The sequence below is a fragment of the Drosophila erecta genome, unplaced genomic scaffold (genome assembly GCF_003286155.1).
Source record: "Drosophila erecta strain 14021-0224.00,06,07 unplaced genomic scaffold, DereRS2 tig00000092-arrow-pilon, whole genome shotgun sequence".
NCBI lineage: Eukaryota > Metazoa > Arthropoda > Insecta > Diptera > Drosophilidae > Drosophila > Drosophila erecta.
Genome location: NW_020825207.1, coordinates 15,441,612 through 15,468,529, shown reverse-complemented (window position 1 = coordinate 15,468,529; position 26,918 = coordinate 15,441,612). Strand labels below are relative to the sequence as shown.

Sequence of the window (26,918 nt, the reverse complement as noted above, 5' to 3'; positions counted from 1 at the left end):
TAAGCTCATGCGAGAGGGGTGCCGGCGATTGTATGTAGTCTTTTGGCTTGCTAAGTGTTTTTCGTCAAATATTATGTGTCGATTAGAGAATTGGCTTTTGTATGTGTTTTTCGGAGCAGCTTTAGATACAAATTGCGACTCAGCTCAGCCATTAATCAATTAATATCAATAGCTGGCAATAAGAACGAAATTTGAATATTCGTCTACCCGTTAGTAGAGTATTTCATTGTCACATAGACAAGCCTGTTGCTTTTTCCCATGTATCTACATATTTATTAACGGCACAAGAATGCTGTACTCTGCTCAAGAATTGCGTTGTCCCCGACTCAAACCAACCCGCAAGGAAAACCACTCGTCTTCCTCATTGAACCCTTTTATTGCTGAGGATGAAAAGCATTAGCTGGTACTACAATGTTTAGCGTGTTATCAAAATATTGCGCGGTAATAAGTGTGAGAGGGGTGACAATACTTTAAGTGGGAGAAGTAATGGGCTGCATTTCGGGACAGATGCTGGCTGCAGTCCACGTAAAAAACAACTTCCGGCGGAAACTCCTCAACGCTTGTAGGTGCCAATGTAGGCGTTGCAGGATGGGCAGTGGTGTTCCGAGTTCCGGGCGCATCGGGTGCAGTACAGACAGCACGCACAGGGCCAAAGGCTGCAAGACAGGGATCATACCATAAAAATCTACTAAATGCAACATATGCATGGCAAATAACATGGCAGTTGCTTTTGGGATAGCTTGGCTTACCACGTGAAGCACAAAATCAGTGCTATCAGGTGAGTCTTTTTGGTGGCTTTCGGCTCCACGCGAGTGGTAACCTGCTGGCGGCAACTGGGGCAGACCATGTTGCACGGTTCCGGGCCGACGGGAGTGGACATTGGTGACACTGTTGGAACTGCAGAAAGAAAGCACAGGAAGCTCTAATAACTCTCATATCGATTGCAGCGGAGGCCTTGAAAACTTGAATACGTCGCGTGCCGCTGGTACATGAGCATTAAATTGGCTGCTTAATGGCAATTCTAATTGCACACCCGCCATGCAAACAAGCTGTGATCAGCCTTATCTCCCGTCAATTACTCCACGGTGCTGCGCAATCGCTCCTGGCGCTGTGAGGTCATCCTCGCGGGCCACCGAAACTCCTAGCGATGCCGTCATCGCACAACCGCGTCTGTCTGTGCCCCCTTCCTCCCCCATTCCATCCGTCATCGCTCCTCGCCACTTGGTACTTGCCGAATATGCTTGCCCGTTCTAGCCCTGCCCAAAATCAACACAATCTATTTATGTATACTCTCACTTGCTCACACCACCTAGCACAGTATCCTCATTTATCAGCGTGTGTGTCCGGAGCCAGTGATTGGCACTCCCCCCGGAGTCCTGGTGGCGTCCTGCGTGGCCTTGCCCAGTTTTCCCCGAGCAAAAGTAAACTTTTTTGGGAGCGGCAAGGCAGCGGCAATCATCTTGAAGGCGTTGTCACTTTGCCTACATGGGTATTATTTCACCAGATATTTTTATGATTAGCCAATTAGACCTGTTTGTCCCAATCCCAAGCCTGAATAATATATACATACATACATATGTATTTCCCGGTATACTTACAATCTGTCTCGTCGAAATAATTGAAATAAAACTATGATTCCACAGCTAATGCGCACTGCTTGAGCTGCAAAAGAATTGTGCGGCTAAAAATTTTTGGGCGGAAACTATCATCGCTAGGAACATCCTGCTAAGCAACAGCATGTTGCTATCCAAGTAGCGATTTAAATATATCAACTTTTGAAATTGATTCAGCCGTATCAGCCCATTACTTAAGAATTGTACATTTAACAAAAATGCAAAATGGGAGAGTACTTCGATAATTCAATTTATAAAAATGAGCAGGAACTTTATGAGCATCTAAGCAGAAGTCTTAATCACATAATTTATAATCACATAAATATAGTATTGTTTTAAGACATCAATTTCAAAACCATGTCAACATGTCGGTTGGCCTAGCAACATGGATTTTTACCGGTTCAAACAATTTCGTATCAACATTTGCTGCCGGAAACATAGGTATTGTTTCTATACATGTTTTAGGAAAAGACCGCCACAAAGTAGACGAAAACAAAGATGTGCATATATGTATATATGTGAATCCAAGCTTCCAATTCGAATACATATTTATATGTATTCCCTATACCTAAAGCAAAAATATTATTTTTCTTGCAACCACCAAGTTTAATAAATGTTGGCTCAGCAATGTAGCCAGATACGTAGAAAGAAAAAAAATAAAAGGGTAATACCAGAAAACGATTCGCTTTATTTTTTTATTTCATTTGCTTTGCGGATTCTTTGTCGTTTGTAAACAAATATGTACATATTAGAATATATGTATGATAAGTTTTAGTGATAAAGCCATTTTGACGGCGTCGATGTACAAAGAGAGGGGAAATATACTACATGCATTTATTGCTTACAAAGCACGATCGGCGATTACTCATAGCTTTTCCTGGCAGTGTAATCAAAACAACTGCGGTCACAAATATAGCGGACTGCTCAAACATTTACTTTGATAAAAAGCTACATATATGTACGTGTACAATTTTATATAAATATTATATACATATTTTGTATAGCATATAGCTGTATGTACATATGTATATTGCAGCGTTATATGTAGTACCTTTATTGCGATGGTTGTGAGCATAACTCTGAAAGCTCCATGTACTTACAGCTCCGGGCGTTGCAGTGGGGGCAGATCATTCCTGCAGGTGCGTCTCCACCGGAGGCGCGGTGGCGAAGTCATCAAAATAGGCCGGCGGGGAGCCCACGCACTTGCAGTCCATTTAAGATACCAGTTGTTTAAAGCTAAATTGCGGCCACTGCTAATTAAGAAATGGACGCATGTGCTTCGGTTGGACGAAACGAAAAGAAGTATTTACTGAACTCCTTACGCTTGGCACGGCGTGTGAGCGGGACAACTAGAGGATGCAGGTATATGTATATGATGTATATCGATAAATAGTTTGCCAAACTCAAAATTGCCTTATCGGCTTACGCGGTATTCAGTAGATTCGGTGTTCAGATTAACGACCACCTTATCGCCAGGGTTATCGATGAGGATTATATGGACCAGAAAATGCTACAGTGCGTATGACTAATGCGTCCCATGATTACTTCTTATGACTCAAAATTTCAATCAAAAGTGTACAAATAGTATGTGCTGAGAAGAGATAATGTGGTTAGAGTTCAGTGAGATTACCAGAATGTATCCATCTCTAACAAAAATAAACTCTAAACTCTAAAAACTCTCTCTAAAACTCTCTAAACTTCAAAACGTTATTTTTCATTGCAGCTGACATGGAAAGCATGGCAGGTAGTGTGGAGACACAGCACATGATCACGTGGTGTAGCTCCCGATGTGGCATCCACAGTTGGGGCAGTAGTGCCGTACAGTCTTGCTGTAGTTGATGAAGTAGGGAAGGCAGATGAAGGGCCAGCAGCTGGGGGGAATCGGGTAAGCAAAGATAGTTTACCCGGTGGCATCCTGACGCCCCACTTATCATGCAGATATACAAGGTCAAGGCGCACAGGTAGGTCTTGCGTGTGAGTGCCGTGACCAGTCTGGTGGTGACCTCGCCCTTGCAGGCCAGACACCTCACCCTCATCGGTTTGGTGCCCACAGTCGGCGGAAGTGACTCCGCCCCCAATGCGTTCAGGGTGTAGACGGGTATCTCGGTCACCAGCAACCCACGTCTGGCTGCGCTCTGCCCACCCAAGTGCTGCTCATGTTTGCGGCGGGGCATGCACTGAAATAGCTCGCCATTTAATGACAACACTGCTCTATCGCAATTGTTATCTTTCTGGCTAATCGACAGGTACTTTTTAACTATGACGATATGGAGGGGTACTAAAATAGTAGGCATGTGCAGCAGCGGATCGATTGACAATAGGTTCCAGTAACTCTGTGGCATTTGGCCATTTCCAGTTGTTGGCTTGATTAAGTGCCAAAAGGGTTGCTGTTTCCTAGACATCTTATGTACATGGCTTTTGATACAGTCCGAATTAGCTATTTATGATCCATTTTACTGATTAGGCTTATTAAGCGATAATAATTATTATTAAAGATTATTAAACTGCTGGCGTTGGTTTCTCGTAATGGTCGATCGAATACGTTTAGCTATTTCAGCTCAGCTCAGCTATTTCCTCAACAAATGGCGACATCAAATCATTATCATTCAAATTTCTGAAAACATTAAATTACTCTATAATTTACTAGAAGTATTCAGCGGCAAGAATGAGTAGTCCCAAGATATCTTGTCGCATTTCCATTTCCTGTGTGAGTCTCATGAGTTTAATGTTCGTATATTTACAGTTCAATTTCACTGGGCTATGACACTAGTGCTTAGGGGTTTCTATAGGTACATATATATGCATAAACAGAGGTTAGTTGGTTAGTTCTCGTAGGTGCCGATGTAGGCACTGCAGTTGGGGCAGTAGTGGTTGGCATTCTGGCAGGAGTCCATGCAGTACGGAAGACACACGCACGGCCAGCAACTGTGGATAGAGTGGAAGATCGATTAGATACACGTATGCTCGGGCGATTAAGCTATTAGTCAGAGCCCTAATTCCGAATTGGCCTTTACGACGTCTACACGCCAATATCAGTCGGTTGCTTGCTTTCACCACACTTCCAAGCCCGTTCGTTATCTGACTCAACTCCAGTTCCAGTTGAGATAACAATGTTTTCACACAGTCGCAATACCCGTACAAGCCTTTTGTTTTTTCCAGGCGATAAAGGGACGCAAGTGGTTCATGGCGTAGCTTTTTAGCAGTCAACCGAGGTATTGTAACGTGTTGGCAATAAAAAAAGTTCTAAAAGTTGTTTGCTTGGGCGATATGAAAAAAAATCTAGATTGTTAACATATGGAATATGGAATTTCTACTGTTTCTGTTCTATTGCTGTATTGCCAACATATCTTGCTTGTATTGTTATAAAGAAAAAACATTTCAATTGCCTTTTACGCAACTATATACAAAAGTTCCAAGTCATTTGACTGGATTAAGGTTAACTTTCGGAAGCACTGAGAACATTTATTTGGGTCCAAACTTCTGAGCCCCATATACTTTCGCTAGTAAGCACTGACTTCAGATCAGATGACCAGTAACTATGGTACTCACATGAACAGGCACAGGATGAGGGCCCAGCAGTGCGTCCTGCCGGAGGGAGTGGCCTTCACAGTGGTCAGTACTTCGGCGTGGCAGGAGGGACAGCGGATCCGGGTGGGCCCACTGCCGATGGGCACCAGGTTGGAGCTCGTGGTGGTATGGATGATCACCGTGGAGGCCTGTGGTGGCTGCGGCATCGGTGGGTATAGTGGTGGCTGGGTGGGACCACCGGGCTGATAGGTTTGCGCGGGAGTGTATCCGGACTGCTCACTGTACGGTGGAGGCTGCTTGCTGTCCATAGTTCCGGCTTATGTTTCTTCTTAATGTTTCTTCTCTGGATACCCGACCCAACTGAACCGCTCGCTCTGCTGGCTGTCGTTGCACTGAGGTGATCTAGACTGGAGCTCCGGCATACCTCAACGATTGGCCACAATCTTATCGCGCAGAGTTTTGATAGCTTCCATACAAAGGGGGTTTCTGTCAAACTAATAATCGAATACTTTTTTATTGTGCACTTGATTTAGTGAGCTACAGCGATGCTCCTTTTCCAACTAGAAGAAACTCTGAGTCACTATTTGATAACAGCTTTATTGCGTATAATGCTGATGAATAAGCCTACAATATATGTAATACGTGTATTTTTCCAAGAGAGAGAGTATAAACAAACACAGCTTGTCGCCTCATGTGCTCTCCCATAATATAATATTTTTGCAATTTAGCAGGTGCGTGACCGCTTTACCTATACATATGTAAGTACATATTTGATGTGAATATTTATTTCATACTAAGTGGAAATTTACATTAAATCTTAAATTGCCTAATTTGTGTCAAAAAAAGCTTATTTATTCTGTCTCATAGGGGATGTGTCTTATGTTCGATACTATTCCCTGCGAAGACCTAGGAAATTGCTTTATTATTGAAGTTAAATTAATAACAGGCTTCGATCCTCAATGGGTTAACTATATTATATTTTTGTTATAGGAAAAGCTCAGCTCACCACCCACTCGCCGGAAGCTTTGTGGAAGCTTTTCCTCATGGGATAACATGTACGTTCAAGTGCAGCCGTTAACATCGCAGCCATGAAAATAGTGTTAGGCAAATACGGGGGCTTGACAAACAGATGAACAACTGGTTTGCCTGACGCCCCTCACAGCCGCAAAAATAAAATAATTAATCCCCCTTGCCCCCAAGTGGGCAAGCCATAACTGTTTGACTTATGTTTCGTATGTTTCAATTGTAAAATAACCCAATTTATAGGCAAATAGAAAACCCGAGTCGAGTCAGTTCAACAACATGAGCCGCCAGCTGAAGTTCCAACTCCAAGCTCCCGAAGACGAGGAGCTATCAACGGACATGGTGGAGATTAACCTGAACCCCAACTGCGGCCAGGTCAAGCAGAAGTCGGCCCAGGCCCTGGACGAGCTGCTCCTGGCCACGCCCCCGCACAGAGGCTATCCCTACGGCTATGCCGAGGACTCCGAGCCGGAGACCTACTTCTGCCGGAAGAGCAACTCCACGGGCCAGCTGGCCGAGAAGGTATCTCCTCCGCCGCCGGCGGCCACCAACATCAGTTGCCTCCGCCAAATGTACTGTCCGGAGTGCCACGAGCGATTGCACGAGCAGGGGGTCCGGCTGGAGCGGCTCCTAACCATGTGGTGAGTGCAAAGCCAGGGCACTTGCTTTTTCTCCTTCGACTCGGAAACAGATCTCTTACTTTAAATATCAATTTAAAATTTAGTCGCTTTATATATATATTTATATATATTAAGTTTATATTTACTAATAAATAAGAAGTGATATTATTAGTAAATATAAACTAAATATGTGTTATGAATCTACTTATGACACATGAAATAGTAAAGTTATAGTTTAATAAATTTGTTTTAAATTTGTATATACTTTGCCGAACTAATAAATAGCTAACTAAAAGGCTTGTAATGAAAGTTAGTTAAGCAAAATACGATTATTAAAGTCAACTTGCGCTTCTTGAACGAAATCGAATATATTGTTATTAATATAATAACAAGAGTTTGAAGTTTCTATATTTCTTATTTGAATTGTTTCTGTATCGTTTCCAGCTGCTTTGCCCTGCTGCCCATCTATCCCTGCTGCCCGAGGCGCTCCACCAACGATTGCAAGGTCATCTGTGGCAAGTGTGGATACCTCTTGGGGGCATGGAAGAGACAGTGAGGGGAGGGAGAGGGGAAGGGGGTGTGGGTTGGGGCAACTGGAGTGGGTGCTCCGCTTATAATTACTTGTTTTGTTTAGTTTTAAGCACCTTTTGCTGACCTTGCGGCGAGTGATGAGCGCCGAGACTGAAGAGCCGAGTGCCAAAAAATGAAATTGTTGATTACTGCACGATTCTCTCAGTGGTTTCTCTTCAATTAGATCTCTTTGGTCAGGTAGATCTCTTTTTCGAATTTCACTGCCTTGGGATTCGCGAAAATGTTTAGCATTTGAGGCTGGCCAGTCGCAATGTCTCGGGGGAACGACTTGGATGCGGATCTGGAGGTGGATCTCCAGGAGGGGGACAGGGATAACCAGTCGGCGGCCACCACTGTCACGCTGGAGGAGCGTCCTGGCAAGCCCCAGGTGCGATTCTTCAGCATCGGACCCAGCAGCTACCAGGTGCGGTGTCCATTGTGCCAGCAGAATTCCAAAACAGAAACCGTGGAGATGACAGGAGCACTGGGCCAGCTCAGCTGCCTCCTGTCCGCCTTGTCCTGGTAGGAAGCTCTAGAATTCTGAATGGAATCTATATCCATGGACTAACGTGCACCCAACTCTTCTTATAGCTGCTTTCCCATCTTCGCCCTGACGTTCGTCTACTCCTGTCTGCAAAGTCGCCTGAAGTCAAAGCGTGTGTTCTGCAACCGATGCGGTGGTCACTTGGGCTTCCACTGGCGTCCCACTTAGTTAGCGCTCTGAAGTCCACGCAAATGATCTATAAATAAAGCGGCAGCTGTTGTCAAATTTTTTAATAAGTTACTTAAATTTATTCGATCATCACTCAGGCGGTGCCTCCAAAAAGTATGTATTCATCTCTCCCACTCTCTGGCACGCTCTTAGACTTTTTGATTGCGATGTGTACGCGAATGCAGATACGCAGATACAGATACATTATGCGAATGTTCTTGGCTCTTCGGTCAGTTGGTCTGTCGCTTCGAAATGGCCAGCACCGAGAGTCTGGACGGCAGCGCCTTCGAGGGGGACATCTCGGCCATTCCGCAGGTGGGCCACCTGACCACTGAGCCCCAGGAGCTGGAGTGTCCCGCCTGCCAGCAGTTGCAGACCACCCAGGTGAAGTCGGAGGCAGTGACCGTTCTGCAGAGGATGGCCTGCTCGCTGAATGTGCTTCTCTGCTGGTGCGTAAAGCTTGGAGATCAAGATTGAATTTATTTCTATGAAGAAGGCTTCGTGGTTCTGATAGCTTGATCGCAGCCCAAAGACTTGATCTATTCTTTATCCGCCAGTAACCCCATTCGGTGGAAGGGTCGTCATGATGTGAATCACTACTGCAGTTCCTGTGGCTGCTTCATTGGACGCGACATCACTCTGAGTTGGTACAAGAGGACTCTCTTTCGGCTGCAAAGGGGCGAGGTGGAGGACAATGGGCGCTGGCAGAGATTCCGCAAGGTGGAGAAGGAACAGCTGGACGAGAAAAAACTGGGCAGACAGCGCAAGGCCATCGAATCGAAGCGCTCCAATGAGAATTATTAAATAAATTTAAGCAATATTACGCACTAGTCTTAAGAACAATATTCCATTTGGGATCATAGTGATACTCGTATGCTGTGGATGTGGTATCCATTTTAAATCAGTTGTGAATTTTTCTAGTTGGCTCAACAGGTAGTCTCTTTTTTTTGCCCTGCTCTGCTCCCCGAAGAGTGAAAGCTTTTTCCAGCTGAGAAGTCACTTGTTTATTTGCTGGAAGAGCAGAAAATTCCAGAGAAAAAGCCTCGAAATCGCATTCTCGGTTGGATCTACGTCTATATAACCCAAAGCCCATGCAGTGGAACTGTGCAGTTTGGGCGGTGTGCATCGAGGAGTTCGCTAATATTTCGCCTCTTTTAGAAATTCTACAGTCTCAAAACCAAAACTTGCTGTTCCCCTTCGAGAGATTTTCGATATGTGGACTATTCTTCTGGCGATCCTAGCCGTGGGCCTGCTGCACAGATATGTGAGGCGGCACTACACACACTGGCAGAGATTGGGAGTGGAGGAGGAGCCGGCAAAGATTCCCTTTGGAGTAATGGATACTGTAATGAAGAAGGAACGAAGCTTGGGCATGGCCCTGGGTGATATATACGCCCGGCACGAGGGCAAAATCGTTGGAATATACATGATGAACAAGCGAAGTATACTGATCCGAGATGCCCAATTGGCTCGCCAAATCATGACCAGCGATTTCGCCAGTTTCCATGATCGCGGTGTGTACGTGGATGAGAAAAGGGATCCGCTGTCCGCCAACCTTTTCAATCTGAGAGGCGCCTCATGGCGAAATCTGCGCCAGAAACTTACTCCATCGTTTTCCTCCGGCAAAATTAAGGGCATGTTCGGCACCATCGACGATGTGGGCGATAAGTTGGTGCGGCACTTGGAGGGTGCTCTAGACCAAAGCGACGAAGTGGAGATCAAGGATGTGATGACCACCTATGCGGTAGACATCATTGGATCGGTGATTTTTGGCTTGGAGATAGACAGCTTCAGCAATCCTCAGAACGAGTTCCGTGAGATCAGCAGCTCTTCGTCAAGGGATGAATCTCTGCTGCTGAAGATTCACAATATGTCCATGTTCATTTGTCCACCGTGAGTTTTAAAGTTACCCAGTGTTTCCGTGCATCAATATGCATAAATATATAAATAATCTTCATTTGTAGCCACATTCTTTCATTAAAGACTTTAATCTTGATTCCCTCTTTGAAGGATTGCTAAGCTGATGAATCGCCTGGGCTACGAGAGCCGTATCCTGACATCCCTGCGAGACATGATGAAGCGCACAATCGAGTTCCGGGAGAAGCACAACGTGGTGCGAAAGGATATGCTGCAGCTGCTGATCCGCCTCCGAAATACGGGCAAGATTGGCGAGGACGATGACCAGGTGTGGGACATGGAAACTGCACAGTGGCAGCTGAAGTCTATGTCGATCGAGAAGATTGCCGCCCAGGCATTCCTGTTCTACGTGGCGGGCTCGGAATCCACAGCTGCGGCATCCGCTTTCACTCTCTACGAGCTGTCCATGTACCCGGAACTGCTGAAGGAAGCGCGAGAGGAAGTGGATGCAGTGCTGGTGAAGCACAAGCTGAAGCCCAAGGATAGGTTCACCTACGAGGCGGTGCAGGACCTAAGGTTTTTGGATCTCTGCATCATGGGTAAGTTTCATAGCACTCATAGTTTCTACGATCCTAAACACAAAGTATATGTTTGCAGAAACCATTCGCAAATACCCCGGTCTGCCGTTCCTCAATAGAGAGTGCACCGAAGATTACCCAGTACCCGGAACCGACCACATCATAAGCAAGGGAACACCCATACTGATCTCGCTCTTTGGCATCCAGCGTGATCCCGGCTATTTCCCCAATCCCAATGGCTACGATCCCCACCGCTTCGATGCAGACACCATGAACTACGACCAGGCAGCCTATATGCCCTTTGGAGAGGGTCCTAGGCACTGCATAGGTATGGACGTACATATACCACTGGTGCTCCCGGTCTCCTTATCTCTCTCCTTAAGCTCTTCGCATGGGAAAGGTCAACTCCAAGGTGGCCGTGGCCAAGGTGCTGGCCAATTTCGATCTGATACAATCACCTCGCAAGGAGGTGGAGTTCCGCTTCGATGCCGCTCCTGTTTTGGTGACCAAGGAGCCTTTGAAGCTGCGCTTGACCAAGAGAATGTAAATGAAATACATCTGGCATAAGCCTATACACAGAAATATTTAGGTATATTTACTAGATTGGTTTTATTCAACATCTGCCGAGCTTGAAAGCTTTCTCTCAGCTCAGTTTGCAAGCGAGAGAAACAGCAAACAAAGCGAGTTTGAGCATAAAAAACATAAACAAATGCCGAAACATAAACAATCGTAGTTATCAGCTGTTTTTGCCGGTTAAACGTGTTTCTACGAATCATAGTAGCACACTGAAAATAATTACTAGCTGCACCATTTATTCCATACATGGTATAATTCCTAATAAGGTTCTATATACATACGTTAATAAACTATTCCATTTGAAGTATCCCCTTACAGAAATAAATTCCTTAAATAATTTCGAAACGTTTTCCATGTGGTTTGGGTGCGACTGCTCTATATATTGGGTAAACAAATATTCGCCGCATGTTTGGCTGTCGATGTGGTTCTGGTTGAGGAGCCCCACACCGAATGAATATCCACCGAATAGCTGCTGATGACATCATAGCTCCAGGGTCGTTTTCGAATTTTTCTCTAGAGTGGAATCTCTCTTTGGAATGCTCTTTGCGACTGGCGGATGGGCTCTCGCTGATGAGTTTCGCTTGTTCTGGCGGAGATCAGATAGTCAGTTAGCATGGAGCAGCAGGTGGAGAGGTTACGGGTGAGACTGGTGCCCGCCGGAACGGCGGAGGAACGTGCCAGGAATATCATTGCCAATGTGATCCTGGACGATGGTCAGGTGCCCTTCATCGATGATCATGCGGCGGAGAAGGTGACGCTGATCCCCCAGCAGTCAGCATCTCCACTTTCCGCCTCCCGCCAGGAACCACCCATCCGGTACTACGCCGTTGGACCCTCCACCTACAAGCTGTTGTGCCCACTCTGCCGGGAGAGGAGTCAGGCGGCTGTGATGAGAGCAGCCAGCTGCAAGGACGCCAGTTTCTGCTTGAGCCTGCTTTCCTGGTAAGGGAATTGCCCCTGTCTAGGTTCTCGATCTTTGCACCAACTAATCCATCGTGTATTCCAGCATCTTTCCGCTCTTTTGGATCTGCTGCGTGTGCACCTGGTGCGGATGCAATCGCGAATGGACCACCAAGGGCGTCTACTGCAGCTCGTGTGGCGGCAAAGTGGGAATCCAGCGCAAGGCCAAATAGCCCATTCAGCGGACCAATTAAATCGAGAAGTAATGCCAAATATTTAGCTGTTCTATAATTCTATTACGCGTCTAACTCAATTAAAGACACACTGTAAATCAATTCAGCCCCTGCTCTTTGTGTGCTCTTCCAAAAGGCATACTCTTTGCCACACTGGGAACATACACATACAGAAATAAACCCTGTACTTCTTTAATAATTATTTGGGTACAAAATTATGCTACTATTTTGCTGACCAAAATAATTCATGTCTTTTCATCATAACTTGGGACATAAAGCAAGTTGCAGCTGGTAACCATTCAACGCAATGGGATCTAGGACTCCTATCACTCGACAAATGGTCGAAAAGTGGTCTCTTTGTTTTCCTGATTTCTCTCTGTGCACTCCCGTTCTCTTTTGAGTTTCTAAACAGGTTGCCAGCTTGTTTGGCAGCGTTTCGCTTTCAGTTCGATTGTGGAGCGATCATGACGACAACGCTGCCGAAGAAGGAAGCGGAAACGCAGCAGGAGATCAGGGAGCGGGAGGCCAAGGCTCTGGAGGATCGCAAGGAGCGCAAGATCTACGAGAACTTTGCCACGCCACTGGCAGGCACTTTCCTCAACCTGCCACACGAGCCCGTGGAGATCAAGTGCCCCGCCTGCGGCATTAAGGAGCTGAGTGTGGTGCAGAATGATCTGAAGTGGTGGGCCAGTGAAATTAACCGCATTGTGGGCTGTCTTTTCGTGTAGGTTGCTTATTTTCTCGTACTTAAAGGGCACGAAAAGTTATGAAATCCTTTTTCAGGACCTTCTGTTGCTGCTGCTGCTTCAATTACTTTGTGCCCTGCAAGCAAACCGATCGAAGTCATTACTGCGGCAATTGCGGCTGCTACTTTGGACGTTCTATGAAGAGGAGGCAACCACTCAAATTGAAGGCAACCACCGCCTAGGCATCATTGTTCGCATGTTTATTAAAATTCTTCCAAACCCTCGTGTTCCCACCCACTGCAATGCCATCAAAACAAAAATAAACCAAAAATATATTTCTCTCTCTTGTGGGTCTAATTTGTACTCTTCGTAAGTCATTTGATCATTTTATTCCCTCAATTTCTCTTCGGCTGCCTCAGTCTGCGTTCGTTTTTGAAACAGTCAACATCTTTCGGTGCTATAGCGATAATGGCTCAGGATCCGAAACCACTGTATTTTGCCGTGGGTCCCGGCCCCAACGACATCACCTGTCCCTATTGCAGGACCAAGGCCAAGACCCGTGTGGTGCGATCCTGGCTGCGTTGCTGCACCAAGAGGCATCACTGTGGTGCCTGCGGCGAGTACCTGGGCGTATACCGCCGTCCACAACTTTAGATGTCATCGGACAGAATAATTATAGCAAGAGGAGCGATGTAACTCAGTTTTGTAATGCTATTTAAATACCATAAAACACACTGTTTTTAAGCGAATAAAAATTGTAATCAAAACTTAGGCAATATTTCTTACACTGTACATCCAATGGCATTTGTAACGCAGAGAGCATAATTCATTTGATTTCCATGCGTTGACTTAATTACCAGACCAACGCCTCGGTTAAGAGCAAATGGGAGAGAGATTCTGATTTTGATCACCCATGATCTCTCCAAATTTGATATATCTTTCAGTCACCGATCGTTCTCGCTGGAACTCGCATCATGACCGCCGACGAACCGCAGATTGTGGCCATTAGTGTCAGCCACAAGCCACAAGTGGGATACTTGAAGGAGGAGCCCACCTGGATTCACTGTCCTTCGTGTGAGAAGTCTGGAACCAGTGTGTTGCAACTGGAGTTGGTCACTTGCCTGCAGAGATTTCTGGGATTCACCAAACTTTGGTTGCCCATCTGCACAGAGTTTTCGAAACCCTTCGTAATATTCAATTTATTTTAGTAAGAAGTGGTCTGGGCGCCAGGACATCAATCACTATTGTTCGCACTGCGGCTGCTTCATTGGAAGATTTGTGCCCATCAGTTGCATGGAACGGTGCATTTCGAGATCAGCTCGTAAACAGGCGGCAGTGGATGAGATGACCCTGAAGACACGACCCAAGGATTGCGCTGAACGGGCTCAGAAATCCAGGGAGAAAGTTCTGGCCAGCAGAGAAAAGAAAAGAGCCGAGAAAGCAGCCAAGGATCTGGAAAAATCCCAAACGCAAATAGCAGTACATCAATAGTCAAGTCATCAAGTGCTTCTGGCTTTAAAAACTCACAACATCGAATAAAAACATCTTTTTTCGTGTTTAGAACAGTAAAAAAAATATAATTATCTCTGTTTTATATTCTCGCTCGGCACGTATCAATGTCCTTATTGAAATCGCGTGCTAGGATTAATCTCCACAAAAGACCATTCAACATAAATGGTGATCCCTACAAGTATGCTACACCTTACACAAATAGAACCTCCGACGACGCATGGGTTCCCTACAAAGAATTTTGTCTTTTTTCAGGAAAAACGATATTTTCACCCGAACTTTCACCCACAATTGTTGCTGGGTATCATGGCAAGGGGCTTAATTAGCATTAATCACGTCGGCAATGGTAATTACCGTCTCTACTTAAAAGCCGAGATCAATGATACGTCAACGACGTTACTTGTCGATTTAGCTATTAACTCTATGTCTCTGTAACTAATAAAAAGATTATCTACAGACATTGTTTCTTTTGCGTCGCTTTCCTTTGTGAAAAACTCAGAAAAACATATTACCCATGTTACCTAATTCGAAATATAATTATTTATTTCACATTAAAGTAACTCAGAGAACACTTATCAACGTTTCAAATGTATATAACTAAGAGTGTAATTCTTATTCATTGGAAGAAATGTGATTCTGTGGTATCTTAATAAGATCCCTTTAAGATTTCTGGAAAGAAATGTTCTAAAAATAAATGCAAATATGGAATTGTGCGATTGTATTTGAAGTATTGAGAGGCTATAAAAACTCAGCACATCAGTCAACATAGTATAGTATAGTTCTGATAGGCGGTCAATATGCGATACATTCTAGTGCTCCTTATTTTTGGGCTTGTTTGGCAAAACATCCTCGCCATGAAGATCGTAAGTGCTGCTTATTATACCCGTTGCCCGTAGAGTAAAAGGGTATACTAGATTCGTTGAAAAATATATAACAGGCAGAAGGATGCTTTTCCGAACATATAATGTATATATATTCTATTCCAAATTACAGCAACATGATTCTTATGATACTGATGAAAGTATAATTTCATTTCGGTTAAAAAAAGTGGAAAATCTGTTAACCTATTTCTATGAAAAGTTATTCACAAAGGAAGTCGTTAGAGAACCGCAAACTTGGTCACATCTTACGCCGTCGATCGAATTTGAAGAAGGTGAAAATGGATTTAAAAAGGAAGTTAACTTAGCTGTTGCAGAACCTTCTCAGGGTACCACAACCATACCGAATGGAACGAATACTTACTATATTGAGAGCTCCGAGGAGCTAAGCTGGAGTGGCGCTATTATATCCTGTAAGAAAATGGGCGGTGTCCTGTTTAGCCCTCGATCCCTGAAAGTGTGGGAAACTGTGCGAATGAACTTGGATCGAAACAAAAATTACTGGACAAGCATCCGGGTGCACCCCACATACGTATCAGCAGACAGCACCGAGCATGAGGTCCCATTTCTGGAATTTGATCCGAATAGTCAAAGACAAATTACGTGCATAGAATTGGACTCACAATCGAGTCATTTAATGAACGAGGTTGACTGCAACAACAAAAACAATTATATATGCGAAATGTATAATGTATAATTTATTATAATACAAAAAATATACGATACAAATATTAAAAACTTTACCAGTAAACTCAACTACAAAAATACCTACCGAACTTTAAAAAAAAATTTAATGAATTTAAGTGAATAATAAACTATTAGTTACTTTCTTTGTTTAGCCTCCGTAACTTTTTACAATGTGCTGCAATATGTATTTCGAATTTTCCGCCAAAATGTGTGACCATCAAAAATTTGCGTGCCAACGCTGCCATCGAATGGTCACACTTAAGCATCGATATATCGATAAAAACTAGAAAATCGATATTGAGATGCAACAAAGTTTTCTTACATCACTAACAGAACCCGAAAATTTAATCGGGAAATAGCCATTGGCGACGTCGGTTGAAGAGTAAGCTGAAGCGCCCGGAATCTCTGCAACGATGAAGCTGTTCTTATCCATTTTCGTGGTGGCCCTGGTGGCCGGCATCGTTGTTGCCGACGATAGCAAGGGACCCAAAGTGACCGACAAGGTGGGTGCTCCATGGACTTTCATCCTTACATTATTCACGTGCATCTACATACCATATACATGCATACACACACACACACATCCGCTGAGCCATAAATCAAGTGAGATGATTTGTTAATAATAAACCACTTCCGATTGCGTAGGTTTTCTTTGACATCACCATTGGCGGTGAGCCCGCTGGCCGCATCGAGATCGGTCTGTTCGGCAAGACGGTTCCCAAGACGGTGGAGAACTTCAAGGAGCTGGCGCTGAAGCCCCAGGGCAAAGGGTGAGTAGGGTGCCTGACTGCCGAAAATACCCCAACCTACTAGGGTGCCAAGTACCGCTACGCCAGCAAACTGCCGCTGATTAGCGGCACTTTTCCGGTTGTAGCGGGGCTCTCAGATTGAAGCAATTACGTGGCGTTTGGGCGGCAAATCAGTTGACAAAGCACAACTCGGGAATAGTTGGCACTAATGGGTTAACAAAGAACGCCAACTAGTGTTAGGTCTATGGTACACTCTGCCAAACTATAAATGTGCAGCTAATAAGCTCATTTTATTTGTTCTGTTAATTTATGCGTGTTTTGGTTTTTGGTTAGGCTTCGAGTTCAAAACCTAGTTTAGATATATTTTAGTTTCAATTAAAATTAAGGGAACACTAAACTGATTGCCATACATCGCTCTTAACCCCGCAGCTACAAGGGCAGCAAGTTCCACCGCATCATCAAGGACTTCATGATCCAGGGCGGCGACTTTACCAAGGGCGACGGCACTGGCGGACGCTCCATCTACGGCGAACGCTTCGAGGATGAGAACTTCAAGCTGAAGCACTACGGCGCCGGCTGGCTGAGCATGGCCAACGCTGGCAAGGACACCAACGGATCGCAGTTCTTCATCACCACCAAGATGACCAGCTGGCTGGATGGACGCCACGTCGTCTTCGGCAAGATCATATCGGGCATGAATGTGGTGCGCCAGATCGAGAATTCGGCCACCGATGCCACCGATCGTCCCATCAAGGATGTGGTCATCGCCAACAGCGGCACGCTGCCCGTTTCGGAGGCCTTCTCCGTGGCCAAGGCCGATGCCACCGACTAAAAAGGTTCGGGAGCAGCCCTGTCAGCAACATAACCGATTTGAATTAAGCATAAACGCATAATCGATTTTTCCAGACATTTGCATTTACCATAGATCGCCATGTTTATTTACATTTCGTTCCGTAAGCAAGTAATTGTGCTCAACTAAAAACAGAAATGGCATAAATAAAGAATGAATTGTGTGTGATAAAGAGCTGGAATCATTCTGTGTGTCTATACCATGATGCCGGTGGTGTGCAGGTTCAATGAACCGGTTTTGGAACCCCTTCCATATCTTTCTTTTGGTTCTGACTTCCCTTAGTGGCAACCGGTTTGTGGCTTCTTCGCCAATTTGTTTGCCTTTGTATGTTCTGCCGTTCTCGATTTAGATTGCCCATGTTCTGCTCTTCTCTTTGTTGTTGATAAACAACGCTCGGTTTGTCACATTTTTCTGATTTACACACTTGCGACAATTTGAGGAATAAACCCGACGAGTTCGTTTGTGTATTTATTCAGTTTGCTTGGGTCTGCTACTAATTGGATATGATTGCATGGACAGGTGCAGGACTGTCTCTGCAGAAGTTAATCGGGTCGATAATATTTAAGACTGACTGGCTCATCTTTCCATCCAGGATGATGTTTTCCTTTTACCATTTGTAGGTTCCTAATGAAGTTTTGGCAAATTTCACATCTTTGGTCTTAATATTTCATACTATATTTATACCATACTATACTATACTGTGCTATGTATATAGAGGTGAAAGCTCGGAACCAGCCCTCTAGTAACTAAATATTTATAGCATTTTTGTCAGCTATCAGACAATGGTGAGATGGCAACTTTTACAATTAGCGAATGCACTCAAACACAACAACAACAACTAATTATGCATACTCGTATGTCAGCCAATCCTGAGACTTCACTTCCCCAATCTTTTGTTTAGAGCGAGAGAAACCATCAACTCAAGAAACGATCTCATATCGCTGAAATGTGGGGAATCATATACAAATATACGAACATATGATATGTACATATGTGCAATTGTACCCCTTTCACAGACCCCACAATCGCTGTGTATACATTAATGAAAGCAATAGGATCTATGTGGAAGGCATGTGTATTGGGGTCTGGTGGCAATCTCATGTGCCACACATGTTCCAGTGGCCACAGAAATTCTGGATGTACTTCTAAGATTATATTCCCGAGAGCAATCAGTTGAGTGTTTTGTTTTTGTGGGGAGTCAAGGCGCACGGAGCGATTAGTTCAGTCTGATTCGTATACTCAATATAACCGGAAGAGTTTACCGGCGAATGCAATTGAAATACGGCCGGAATTTAACTACAATCCCCAGCTGATAGGGATTCTATCGTTTATAATAGGGAATATGGTTGGTAAACCGATAAAAGAAGCTCAGGAAAAAGAGTCATCCAAGTTGTTTCGAAACTACTGGAAGACTGATAAGAGATTGCCTTTTATTCGGTGATGTGTACTTTCGAAACTGACCCAATTAATTGTGTGTGTGTTAAACCATAGGAATCTCAATGGAATCGTTGGATCTTACTGGCTGTTTTGGGACTAGCCTTGGGGCAGATTTCACAGGCAGCCAAGGTCCTGGTACTATTTCCCCATGTCAACGAGGGTCACTTTGCCGTGATGCGGACTCTGGTCACAGAATTGGCCAATCGAGAGCACACAGTAAGTGGAAGTGCTCCTTTTCAAAGCTATCAGATATCAAAAGAAAGTTATTCGAAACAGATTGAAGTGTATACCGGTCATGGTTTGGGAGAACCCATGGATAATGTGTCCGAAACGGTGACAGTGGAATTTCCCTTTTGGAGCGAGTGTAAGTAAGCCTCTGGAGCAGATTGGTCACAACAAATATATACATATATAAATCCACAAACAGTACTAAATCTGGCGGCGCCCAAGGGAAACCTCGCTGATCTTGGTCGCCTACCGATAGCAAAACTCCGCCAGTCATTGGCCAGCGTTGGAGCTCGGGCGATGGACCACTTCCTCGCACAGGAGCCCATCCAAAAGCTGCTGAAGATGTCCTACCTGGAGTTCGATTTCGATGTGATCCTAGTGGATTACTTCTACACGGAGGCTCTGTTGGCACTTGGAGCTCTTCATCAGCGGCCTGTTGTAGGAATTATTTCCACGGATTTCGGCAGCTACATGGATGCCGTACAGGAGGCTCTGGTTCCCGCCGCTTGTTCACCCATCGATTTTGAGCGGGATCAACCCGAAATGGGCTTCTCTGAGCGGTTGGGAAATATCCGGACATGTATTGCTCGCCGTAAGCAGTTCATCGATGATCATTACGGCGCTCAGGAGCAATTGGTGACCAAGTACTTCAAGCTGCAGAGCTCGATCCCCGAGCTTCAGGCCAGCCAGCTATCCGTGCTGCTGCTCAATAGTCATGTGCCATTGATAACTCCCAAAGTTAGTATCCCACAGATTGTTCCCGCCGGTGGACTTCATATTCGGGGTCCCAAGGAGCTGCCCTGGAATGTAAAACGCTTCCTGGAGGAGGCGCGTCCTGGAGCCATCTACGTTCAACTGGGAAACGAACAGGCTTGTGGCCAGTTACCCAAAGAAAAACTCGATACCCTATTTGCCTTCTTCTCCGCCAGAAAGCAGAGCATAATCTGGACCTGTCACGACGTCAAGACCCTGGAGGGATTGCCAAAGAATGTGATGATCCAGCATGCTGTGCCACAGATAGACATCCTGGCGCACCCGAGGGTTAAGGCTTTCTTAACCAATGGAGACCTGTTGAACCTGCAGGAGGGCATCAGTCGGAATGTGCCCATTCTGGGATTGCCCCTATTCCAGCACGAAATTCGGAACATGGAGCTAGCCGTGCGATTAGGAGTGGGTTTACAGCTGCAGGAGGGCAATGTGACTACTGAGTCATTAAACTGGGCAGTGGAAAAACTACTCATCGAGTCACACTTCCAGTTGACCATCCGGGATGTATCCCTGGAGTTCAGGGACCGTCCCCTTGGCGCTCTGGCCAGCGCTCTCTTCTGGGTGAACTACGTGGCCCGGCACAAGGGAGGATCTGCTCTGAGGACCCGTGGCATTGGGATCTCCTCTTGCCAGCTGCACTTGTTCGACCTCTTCGTCTTCTATGCCGGAATAGCTACTCTAGTTGTTACCTTACTGGCGGCCCTGAGTTTCGCTGGCATTTACATTTGGAATAAGAAAAACAATTCCAAGTCAACCAAAGTAAATTAGGTTTAAGTTTTTAAATAAAGCAGTTTTTATGCAATGTAAGAATGCATTCCCAAGAAAATGAATGAAGAAAAAGCTGAATCAACAGAAAGTTGGTTTCTGCCATTCAAGAAGGTTGAAGATTTGTTGACTCTTTTTAATGTAACTCTTTTAAAGTAACTATATTTATAATGTGGCTATAAAAAATTTAATAACAAATTCTTATACATATATCTGGATTTTAGCCAAATTGTAACATTTGTTTGTTACTATTTTTTTAGTCGGAATCTTTAAAGCCATTTTCATTCTTTAATTCCCATATGTTTTCTTCCGTTAACTACACGGCATTGCAGCTGTTTTGGGTACAGTGACGATTAAAAATAACAGAAACAAGTATACAATAAAAAAAAAACATGACGCTAAAAGAACAAAAAAATTTAATCAATTTACACTTTCCATAGCTCGAAAACTTTTATTAGTAAGTAATGCCTTTGAGGCTATTTTGATCACTGATCAAACAATAATAATGTCATTAACGTAGGTAATTTAATAATAGGATATGTTCAGATTCACTTACCTTATTTAAGTTAAATATAAGCTACGATCTGGCAACAATGATATCACGTAAAAACCTGGTGCTGCCATATTTCTAGAAATATCGATAGTATCGAATCATCGCCATTTCTTCCATCGCTGAAACGGCCATCTTCCTTTCTAATAAATCGCGTTCGCAAAACGACGTGTTTAAAACCTTTTCAAGTGTTTTAAAAGGTAACTAAACCTCAGAACTGCCTAAAAATGCAGGCAAAGACCGCCAGCACAGTGCTTATTGCTCCGTGATTGAGGGCAGTGTCAGTGGGTGGCCAATGAGCCCAGAAACATGTCACACGTGGAGACATGGAGCACCCACGGCCAGTGAGGTTATGTTGTTCAGCTCGGAGGCGATAAAAACAATCCGGAGTGGCGAGCATTTTGTTTGAATGAAAGGCCCAAGTTAATCCCCAACCATTTTATTGCAGCTCCGTCAAAATGTCCGGTACAACCGCTACCATCCGCACCCGCAAGTTCATGACCAACCGCCTGCTCGCCAGGAAACAGATGGTCTGCGATGTCCTCCACCCAGGATTGTCGTCGGTGAACAAGACCGAGATCCGCGAGAAGCTCGCCGCCATGTACAAGGTCACCCCCGATGTGGTCTTCGCATTCGGATTCCGCACCAACTTCGGTGGCGGCCGCTCCACCGGCTTTGCCCTCATCTACGACACGCTGGACTTCGCCAAGAAGTTTGAGCCCAAGTACCGCCTGGCCCGTCACGGCCTCTTCGAACAGAAGAAGCAGACCCGCAAGCAGCGCAAGGAGCGTCGCAACAGGATGAAGAAGGTGCGCGGCACTGCCAAGGCCAAGATCGGTACTGGCAAGAAGTAAGCCTGATTGAGGAAAGCACGTCTGCGGGCATCCCCTGCTATTCCCAAAAGCTACTGGTTATGCGTTAGTCAAACTTCTTTACCAACCATTCAAAAAACGACAAAACAAAATCAGTGTTTACTTTTGGAGCGGCTTTTGTTTGTAAACTAAGGAAATAAAACTCTAAAAGTATACAATTTCCTGTGGTTGATTATCTGGGAAAGACGCGAGTGCAAATAGTTATTTAATTATCACTTCTAAGTGTCTGGACCAATTTTATATAAAAAAAACTACTGGAGAAACATATTTTCTTGCCAATAACTCTTGGTTATCTGTTGTACGCCTTTAGTGTCATTTTGCTGGGAAAATGTCTCCAATTTGGAAATCACCGATATAGCTTTTCAATTTATTTCAGATGGGTTGAAGGCTGGAAATTCTTCATATCTAACAGGTAATTTCAATTGTATTGAAATTAAACTATAAAATACATTTAGAGTACCCCACATGCAATTTAAAATATGCCATCTATCGGGATTAAGTAAATGCAATCGATTGTGGTCGTTGGGCCATACTATCGATAACGCTATCGATGTTTTGACTACTCTATTTCGTACCGTATACAGAATATAATATTGGTAAAAAAAATCTCGGTTAGATGCTGCTCCTACGGCCTAAGGAGGATTACTTGGACGCCCAGTAACATTATCCTTTGGCAGAGGACGCGGCCAACGCCCAGACATGTCCAGTTCAAATGGAGGCGTGGCATCAGGGGCCGCGGGAAGCAGCGGCGTCGCTTCGCCTGGCGATTGGATTTGCCCAGATTACGAGTGAGTGCCCGTAAAGATGCAGGGATAGCGGCCAAGTGGGAAGTCCTCCGAGTCACACCTTTCCCACGATTTTGCAGCTGTCGCCATCTGAACTTCGCCCGCCGTTTGCAGTGCAACAAATGCGACCGGGACCGCGATGGCAGTGATAAGCCGGAGCGAGACAGGGATCGAGACCGGGAGCGGGAACGCGGCAACGGGAGCAGCAGCAGTAGCAGCAGCTCAAGCAAGAAGAAGCTAGGCACCGAAATTGGCAAGGCGGCGGCCGACAAGTCGAGGGGCTTGTTCAGTGCCGAGGATTGGCAGTGCAGCAAGTGCGCAAATGTGAACTGGGCACGTCGCCAAACCTGCAATATGTGCAACGCTCCCAAGTTCTCGGATGTGGAGGAGCGGACTGGTGAGTCCGAATAAGCTTCATCCGCTTCAAAACCTACTTAACCCATTTCTTTAAAGGCTTCGGCGGTGGATACAATGATCGCGGCGTAGTAGAATACAAGGATCGTCAGGATTCGGATAGCGAGTACGATGAGTTCGGACGTCGCAAGAAGCGAAAGCACGGCGAGCATCGAGAGGACTCCAAAAGGCCCAGAAGGTCTAGTCGAGATGAGCAGCGGAATGAGGAGGAAGAAGATGAGGACGACGACGAAGGAGACGACGAAGATCTGTCGAAGTACGATCTCTGGGGCGACGAAGAAGTCACTTCCACAGATGTCAAGAGCAAAGAGGCTACTGGCAATGGCGACAAGGAGCGCAAGCGTACCTCACGCGACTCTACCTCTTCCGTGTCCTCCTCGTCGTCGTCCAGTTCATCCAGCTCCAGCGACTCTTCGTCGAGCAGCTCGAGTAGCTCCAGCAGCGGCGGCAGGCGAAAAACCGCCTTGTCTGGGAGACGTTAGCTGCAAATCGTATCCTTTAAGAACTTCTCTTTAATTGCATCTGTTTTTACACATTTCTCTAAGGCAATCATGCTTGCCTTCTTATTTATTTGCCAGTATGCGCTCAGATGATCATGACATATGGTACGATGTCCAGTATAATAAAACATATAATTTAAGAACACCAGCATTTACATTTATTGTAAGACACCGTAACATTAAAGAATCGGGCCTAATTCAAGCCATCCTCGTTTTGTTTCTTGCTGGTAGCGACTGCCTCCGCCTGCTGCAGCTCCTTCAACCGTTCCAGCTGCCTTTTTGAGTCGGCAATCTGCTCTTCTGTCACGGTAACGGGGACATCGCAGGATATCTGCTCCTGCCGTACGAACTGCATCTTCTTGATTGCCTCCTCAAGGAAGGGTATTTGCTGGGCCTGCAGCTGCTTATGGTAGGCCTCCAGTCGCTCTTCCTTTAGGTTTTCGCAGTAAGTGTCGGTCAACTTTTGCAGGGACTCCTTGCGGGTAATCCAGTGGAAATGTGCGGGCGGTGGCTTATACACCAGGTCGAGTTTTTCAAGAATCCACTCGAAGCGGGGATAGTCCCAACGTCTCAAATACTTGAGGAACTTCTTGCGTTTGTCAATGAGCTCCTTGAGTCGCACCTTGATCATCTTGTCGCGGGGATGCTTGTCCATGTGCTCCTGGTAGCGGCGGATCACTGCAGTCATTTTGGCCACTAAAAAGATGTCAAATTATGAGGACACTGCTATATGTTCACTCTGCAAAGGTACATACATTTGGCCTCCATTGAACCGAAGTCTTGGGCATGCCGTTGCACCTCCTTGACCATCTCGTCGCGATAGAATTTTGTGGTCAGGTAACTGGCATTGTTGCTCAGCTTGAACAAAGATTTAACGGTCTCGTCGGCTCTACAACAATGTTGAGATGATATGAATAAACGATTATATTTTGCAGAGTACTGCAACATACTTCTCCAGTTCCTTGCAGTCCCGGAATTCCGGCAGCAGTTCGTCGGCTTTCAGAGGAGGCAGTTTGGCCAAATCACCGCTTTTCTCGGGCTTAAAGCACGCGATCTTCTCGGGGCGCACCCATTTGATTTTCAGTTCCGACTTGAATGCATATTCCCGGACAAACTGGCGCTGCCCTGCCTGGGCTATATTCAACAGTTTATTCATTAAATCGGCTTCTATTTGTGGGCCGAATTTTGGCTAGGTTATATCACTTGGCCAGTGTATACCAATAATCGGAAAGTGATTACTGCACAGCTGTTGGCCTATCGATTTCTTATCGATAGACTTCGGCAGTGTATGCACACCAGTATTAATTTGTCCAACAGCTGTAGCAACAGCAATTGTTGCTGGTTTTCTTTCTTTTCGACTGTCGGCTTCTCGTGGAACTGGGATTGTAAAAACTGTATAAATAGAGGAAAATTTCACCATGGCGCACATGTCCCACATGCTCCAGCAGCCTTCAGGGTCGACGCCCTCCAACGTGGGCTCCAGCTCATCGCGCACGATGTCCCTGATGGAGAAACAGAAGTACATCGAGGACTACGATTTTCCCTACTGCGACGAGAGCAACAAATACGAAAAGGTGGCGAAAATTGGCCAAGGCACCTTTGGGTAGGTCTTCGAAATAGTGAAAACATACTTTGAACAACTAAACCATAACCCTTACCATTTCAGGGAGGTTTTTAAGGCTCGCGAGAAGAAGGGGAACAAGAAGTTTGTGGCCATGAAGAAGGTGCTGATGGACAACGAAAAGGAGGGCGTGCGTGAACAGCAACATCTTAAGAGACGAATTCCTAATTTATATATGTGCTCTCCTAGTTTCCCATCACGGCTCTGCGAGAGATCCGCATCCTGCAGCTGCTGAAGCACGAGAACGTGGTGAATTTGATAGAGATCTGCCGCACCAAGGCCACCGCCACGAATGGTTACAGATCCACTTTCTATTTGGTATTTGATTTCTGCGAACACGATTTGGCAGGCCTTCTGTCCAATGTAAACGTCAAGTTCAGTCTGGGCGAGATCAAGAAGGTTATGCAGCAGCTGCTGAATGGCTTGTACTACATCCACAGCAACAAAGTAAGTCATAACAAAAAACAATGGTATTTGTACATATATATTTTCATTTGCATTACTAGATCCTGCACCGAGACATGAAAGCTGCCAATGTGCTGATTACCAAGCATGGCATCCTTAAACTCGCTGATTTCGGCTTGGCCCGTGCTTTTAGCATTCCAAAGAATGAGAGTAAGAATCGCTATACAAATCGCGTAGTAACCTTGTGGTACCGGCCGCCGGAGCTGCTGCTGGGTGACCGCAACTACGGTCCGCCCGTTGACATGTGGGGAGCCGGCTGCATAATGGCCGAGATGTGGACTCGCTCGCCCATCATGCAAGGAAATACGGAGCAGCAGCAGCTAACCTTCATCTCGCAGCTGTGCGGCTCCTTTACGCCGGACGTGTGGCCGGGAGTAGAGGAGCTGGAGCTGTACAAATCCATCGAGCTGCCAAAGAACCAGAAGCGTCGAGTCAAGGAGCGCCTGCGTCCGTATGTCAAGGATCAAACTGGCTGTGATCTACTGGACAAGTTGCTGACCCTTGATCCTAAGAAACGCATCGATGCAGACACAGCTCTGAATCACGATTTCTTCTGGACGGATCCCATGCCCAGCGACTTGAGCAAGATGCTGTCCCAGCACCTGCAGAGCATGTTTGAGTACCTGGCGCAGCCACGCCGCAGCAACCAGATGCGCAACTATCACCAGCAACTGACCACCATGAACCAGAAGCCCCAGGACAACAGCATGATTGACCGGGTTTGGTAGACTGCCAGAGGTGTACGCACCCGATTTTGTACTATTAGTTTCTCAACTTCAACTAGTGTTAGATAATTAGGTTAGTGTACAATAAAAATATTGGCATTTACATTAGCGCTTGCTCCAAGTATACCTTCAACATTTTGTTTGTCTGCATCATGTCTCGTTTACTCAAAGCTACTACAATAACGCAGAATCAGTGCAAGTAAGGGTATTCTCAATTCG

General features: G+C 45.4%; 17 protein-coding genes across 18 annotated transcripts; 13 read left to right on the top strand and 4 right to left on the bottom strand.

The window, feature by feature from the left end:
* Nucleotides 1-459: 459 nt before the first annotated feature.
* LOC6549317 (lipopolysaccharide-induced tumor necrosis factor-alpha factor homolog) lies at nt 460-1,706 on the bottom strand. Its single transcript, XM_001974452.3, has 3 exons — nt 1,599-1,706; nt 750-897; nt 460-656 (listed from the first exon to the last, which is right to left on the bottom strand). Exons 2-3 carry the CDS (start codon nt 878-880, stop codon nt 554-556), a joined length of 234 nt encoding a protein of 77 aa, XP_001974488.1. The 5' UTR covers nt 881-897; nt 1,599-1,706; the 3' UTR covers nt 460-553.
* A 1,620-nt stretch (nt 1,707-3,326) lies between these two features.
* LOC6549318 (lipopolysaccharide-induced tumor necrosis factor-alpha factor homolog) lies at nt 3,327-3,807 on the bottom strand. Its single transcript, XM_001974453.3, is given in 3 exon segments — nt 3,327-3,484; nt 3,534-3,735; nt 3,738-3,807. Coding segments are annotated over 3 exon segments (375 nt in total). The 3' UTR covers nt 3,327-3,381.
* A 505-nt stretch (nt 3,808-4,312) lies between these two features.
* LOC6549319 (lipopolysaccharide-induced tumor necrosis factor-alpha factor homolog) lies at nt 4,313-5,565 on the bottom strand. The gene is made up of 2 exons (XM_001974454.3): nt 5,163-5,565; nt 4,313-4,538 (listed from the first exon to the last, which is right to left on the bottom strand). Exons 1-2 carry the CDS (start codon nt 5,447-5,449, stop codon nt 4,436-4,438), a joined length of 390 nt encoding a protein of 129 aa, XP_001974490.1. The 5' UTR covers nt 5,450-5,565; the 3' UTR covers nt 4,313-4,435.
* Nucleotides 5,566-5,962: 397 nt separating this feature from the next.
* LOC26526123 lies at nt 5,963-7,475 on the top strand. The gene is made up of 2 exons (XM_015157261.2): nt 5,963-6,805; nt 7,229-7,475. The coding sequence occupies exons 1-2, from the start codon at nt 6,444-6,446 to the stop codon at nt 7,338-7,340; spliced, it is 474 nt and encodes a 157-aa protein (XP_015012747.1). The 5' UTR covers nt 5,963-6,443; the 3' UTR covers nt 7,341-7,475.
* On the top strand, nt 6,426-8,134 carry LOC6549320. Its single transcript, XM_015156610.2, has 3 exons — nt 6,426-6,805; nt 7,229-7,876; nt 7,946-8,134. Exons 2-3 carry the CDS (start codon nt 7,626-7,628, stop codon nt 8,064-8,066), a joined length of 372 nt encoding a protein of 123 aa, XP_015012096.1. The 5' UTR covers nt 6,426-6,805; nt 7,229-7,625; the 3' UTR covers nt 8,067-8,134.
* Nucleotides 8,135-8,278: 144 nt separating this feature from the next.
* LOC6549321 lies at nt 8,279-8,889 on the top strand. The gene is made up of 2 exons (XM_001974456.3): nt 8,279-8,515; nt 8,624-8,889. The coding sequence occupies exons 1-2, from the start codon at nt 8,319-8,321 to the stop codon at nt 8,868-8,870; spliced, it is 444 nt and encodes a 147-aa protein (XP_001974492.1). The 5' UTR covers nt 8,279-8,318; the 3' UTR covers nt 8,871-8,889.
* A 269-nt stretch (nt 8,890-9,158) lies between these two features.
* LOC6549322 (probable cytochrome P450 6d2) lies at nt 9,159-11,196 on the top strand. Of its 2 annotated transcripts, XM_001974457.3 has the most exons (4): nt 9,159-9,959; nt 10,077-10,522; nt 10,581-10,829; nt 10,885-11,196. In XM_001974457.3, the coding sequence occupies exons 1-4, from the start codon at nt 9,280-9,282 to the stop codon at nt 11,046-11,048; spliced, it is 1,539 nt and encodes a 512-aa protein (XP_001974493.1). In that variant the 5' UTR covers nt 9,159-9,279; the 3' UTR covers nt 11,049-11,196. The 2 variants fall into 2 exon arrangements, with proteins under 2 accessions (XP_001974493.1, XP_026837009.1); XM_026981208.1 differs by having other exon boundaries at nt 9,236-9,959; nt 10,581-11,196.
* A 407-nt stretch (nt 11,197-11,603) lies between these two features.
* LOC6546651 lies at nt 11,604-12,409 on the top strand. The gene is made up of 2 exons (XM_001974458.3): nt 11,604-12,019; nt 12,084-12,409. The coding sequence occupies exons 1-2, from the start codon at nt 11,691-11,693 to the stop codon at nt 12,208-12,210; spliced, it is 456 nt and encodes a 151-aa protein (XP_001974494.1). The 5' UTR covers nt 11,604-11,690; the 3' UTR covers nt 12,211-12,409.
* A 240-nt stretch (nt 12,410-12,649) lies between these two features.
* Nucleotides 12,650-13,237, top strand: LOC6546652. Its single transcript, XM_001974459.3, has 2 exons — nt 12,650-12,934; nt 12,994-13,237. The coding sequence occupies exons 1-2, from the start codon at nt 12,675-12,677 to the stop codon at nt 13,136-13,138; spliced, it is 405 nt and encodes a 134-aa protein (XP_001974495.2). The 5' UTR covers nt 12,650-12,674; the 3' UTR covers nt 13,139-13,237.
* Nucleotides 13,238-13,289: 52 nt separating this feature from the next.
* Nucleotides 13,290-13,667, top strand: LOC26526719. The gene has a single exon (XM_015157357.2). It carries the CDS (start codon nt 13,365-13,367, stop codon nt 13,548-13,550), a length of 186 nt encoding a protein of 61 aa, XP_015012843.1. The 5' UTR covers nt 13,290-13,364; the 3' UTR covers nt 13,551-13,667.
* A 145-nt stretch (nt 13,668-13,812) lies between these two features.
* On the top strand, nt 13,813-14,476 carry LOC6546653. The gene is made up of 2 exons (XM_001974460.3): nt 13,813-14,049; nt 14,105-14,476. The coding sequence occupies exons 1-2, from the start codon at nt 13,871-13,873 to the stop codon at nt 14,385-14,387; spliced, it is 462 nt and encodes a 153-aa protein (XP_001974496.1). The 5' UTR covers nt 13,813-13,870; the 3' UTR covers nt 14,388-14,476.
* A 1,816-nt stretch (nt 14,477-16,292) lies between these two features.
* LOC6546654 (peptidyl-prolyl cis-trans isomerase 6) lies at nt 16,293-17,743 on the top strand. Its single transcript, XM_001974461.3, has 3 exons — nt 16,293-16,473; nt 16,616-16,740; nt 17,149-17,743. The coding sequence occupies exons 1-3, from the start codon at nt 16,384-16,386 to the stop codon at nt 17,549-17,551; spliced, it is 618 nt and encodes a 205-aa protein (XP_001974497.1). The 5' UTR covers nt 16,293-16,383; the 3' UTR covers nt 17,552-17,743.
* Nucleotides 17,744-18,663: 920 nt separating this feature from the next.
* On the top strand, nt 18,664-20,988 carry LOC6546655 (UDP-glucuronosyltransferase). The gene is made up of 4 exons (XM_001974462.3): nt 18,664-18,914; nt 19,061-19,222; nt 19,283-19,370; nt 19,434-20,988. Exons 1-4 carry the CDS (start codon nt 18,912-18,914, stop codon nt 20,768-20,770), a joined length of 1,590 nt encoding a protein of 529 aa, XP_001974498.1. The 5' UTR covers nt 18,664-18,911; the 3' UTR covers nt 20,771-20,988.
* A 427-nt stretch (nt 20,989-21,415) lies between these two features.
* On the top strand, nt 21,416-22,347 carry LOC6546656 (40S ribosomal protein S24). The gene is made up of 2 exons (XM_001974463.3): nt 21,416-21,517; nt 21,766-22,347. Exon 2 carries the CDS (start codon nt 21,776-21,778, stop codon nt 22,169-22,171), a length of 396 nt encoding a protein of 131 aa, XP_001974499.1. The 5' UTR covers nt 21,416-21,517; nt 21,766-21,775; the 3' UTR covers nt 22,172-22,347.
* A 343-nt stretch (nt 22,348-22,690) lies between these two features.
* Nucleotides 22,691-24,090, top strand: LOC6546657 (zinc finger Ran-binding domain-containing protein 2). The gene is made up of 3 exons (XM_001974464.3): nt 22,691-22,977; nt 23,055-23,371; nt 23,428-24,090. Exons 1-3 carry the CDS (start codon nt 22,889-22,891, stop codon nt 23,868-23,870), a joined length of 849 nt encoding a protein of 282 aa, XP_001974500.1. The 5' UTR covers nt 22,691-22,888; the 3' UTR covers nt 23,871-24,090.
* LOC6546658 (28S ribosomal protein S15, mitochondrial) lies at nt 24,024-25,147 on the bottom strand. The gene is made up of 3 exons (XM_001974465.3): nt 24,839-25,147; nt 24,644-24,777; nt 24,024-24,584 (listed from the first exon to the last, which is right to left on the bottom strand). Exons 1-3 carry the CDS (start codon nt 25,042-25,044, stop codon nt 24,082-24,084), a joined length of 843 nt encoding a protein of 280 aa, XP_001974501.1. The 5' UTR covers nt 25,045-25,147; the 3' UTR covers nt 24,024-24,081.
* An 11-nt stretch (nt 25,148-25,158) lies between these two features.
* On the top strand, nt 25,159-26,804 carry LOC6546659 (cyclin-dependent kinase 9). Its single transcript, XM_001974466.3, has 4 exons — nt 25,159-25,491; nt 25,555-25,639; nt 25,699-25,956; nt 26,016-26,804. Exons 1-4 carry the CDS (start codon nt 25,307-25,309, stop codon nt 26,700-26,702), a joined length of 1,215 nt encoding a protein of 404 aa, XP_001974502.1. The 5' UTR covers nt 25,159-25,306; the 3' UTR covers nt 26,703-26,804.
* The last annotated feature ends 114 nt before the right edge of the window (nt 26,805-26,918 follow it).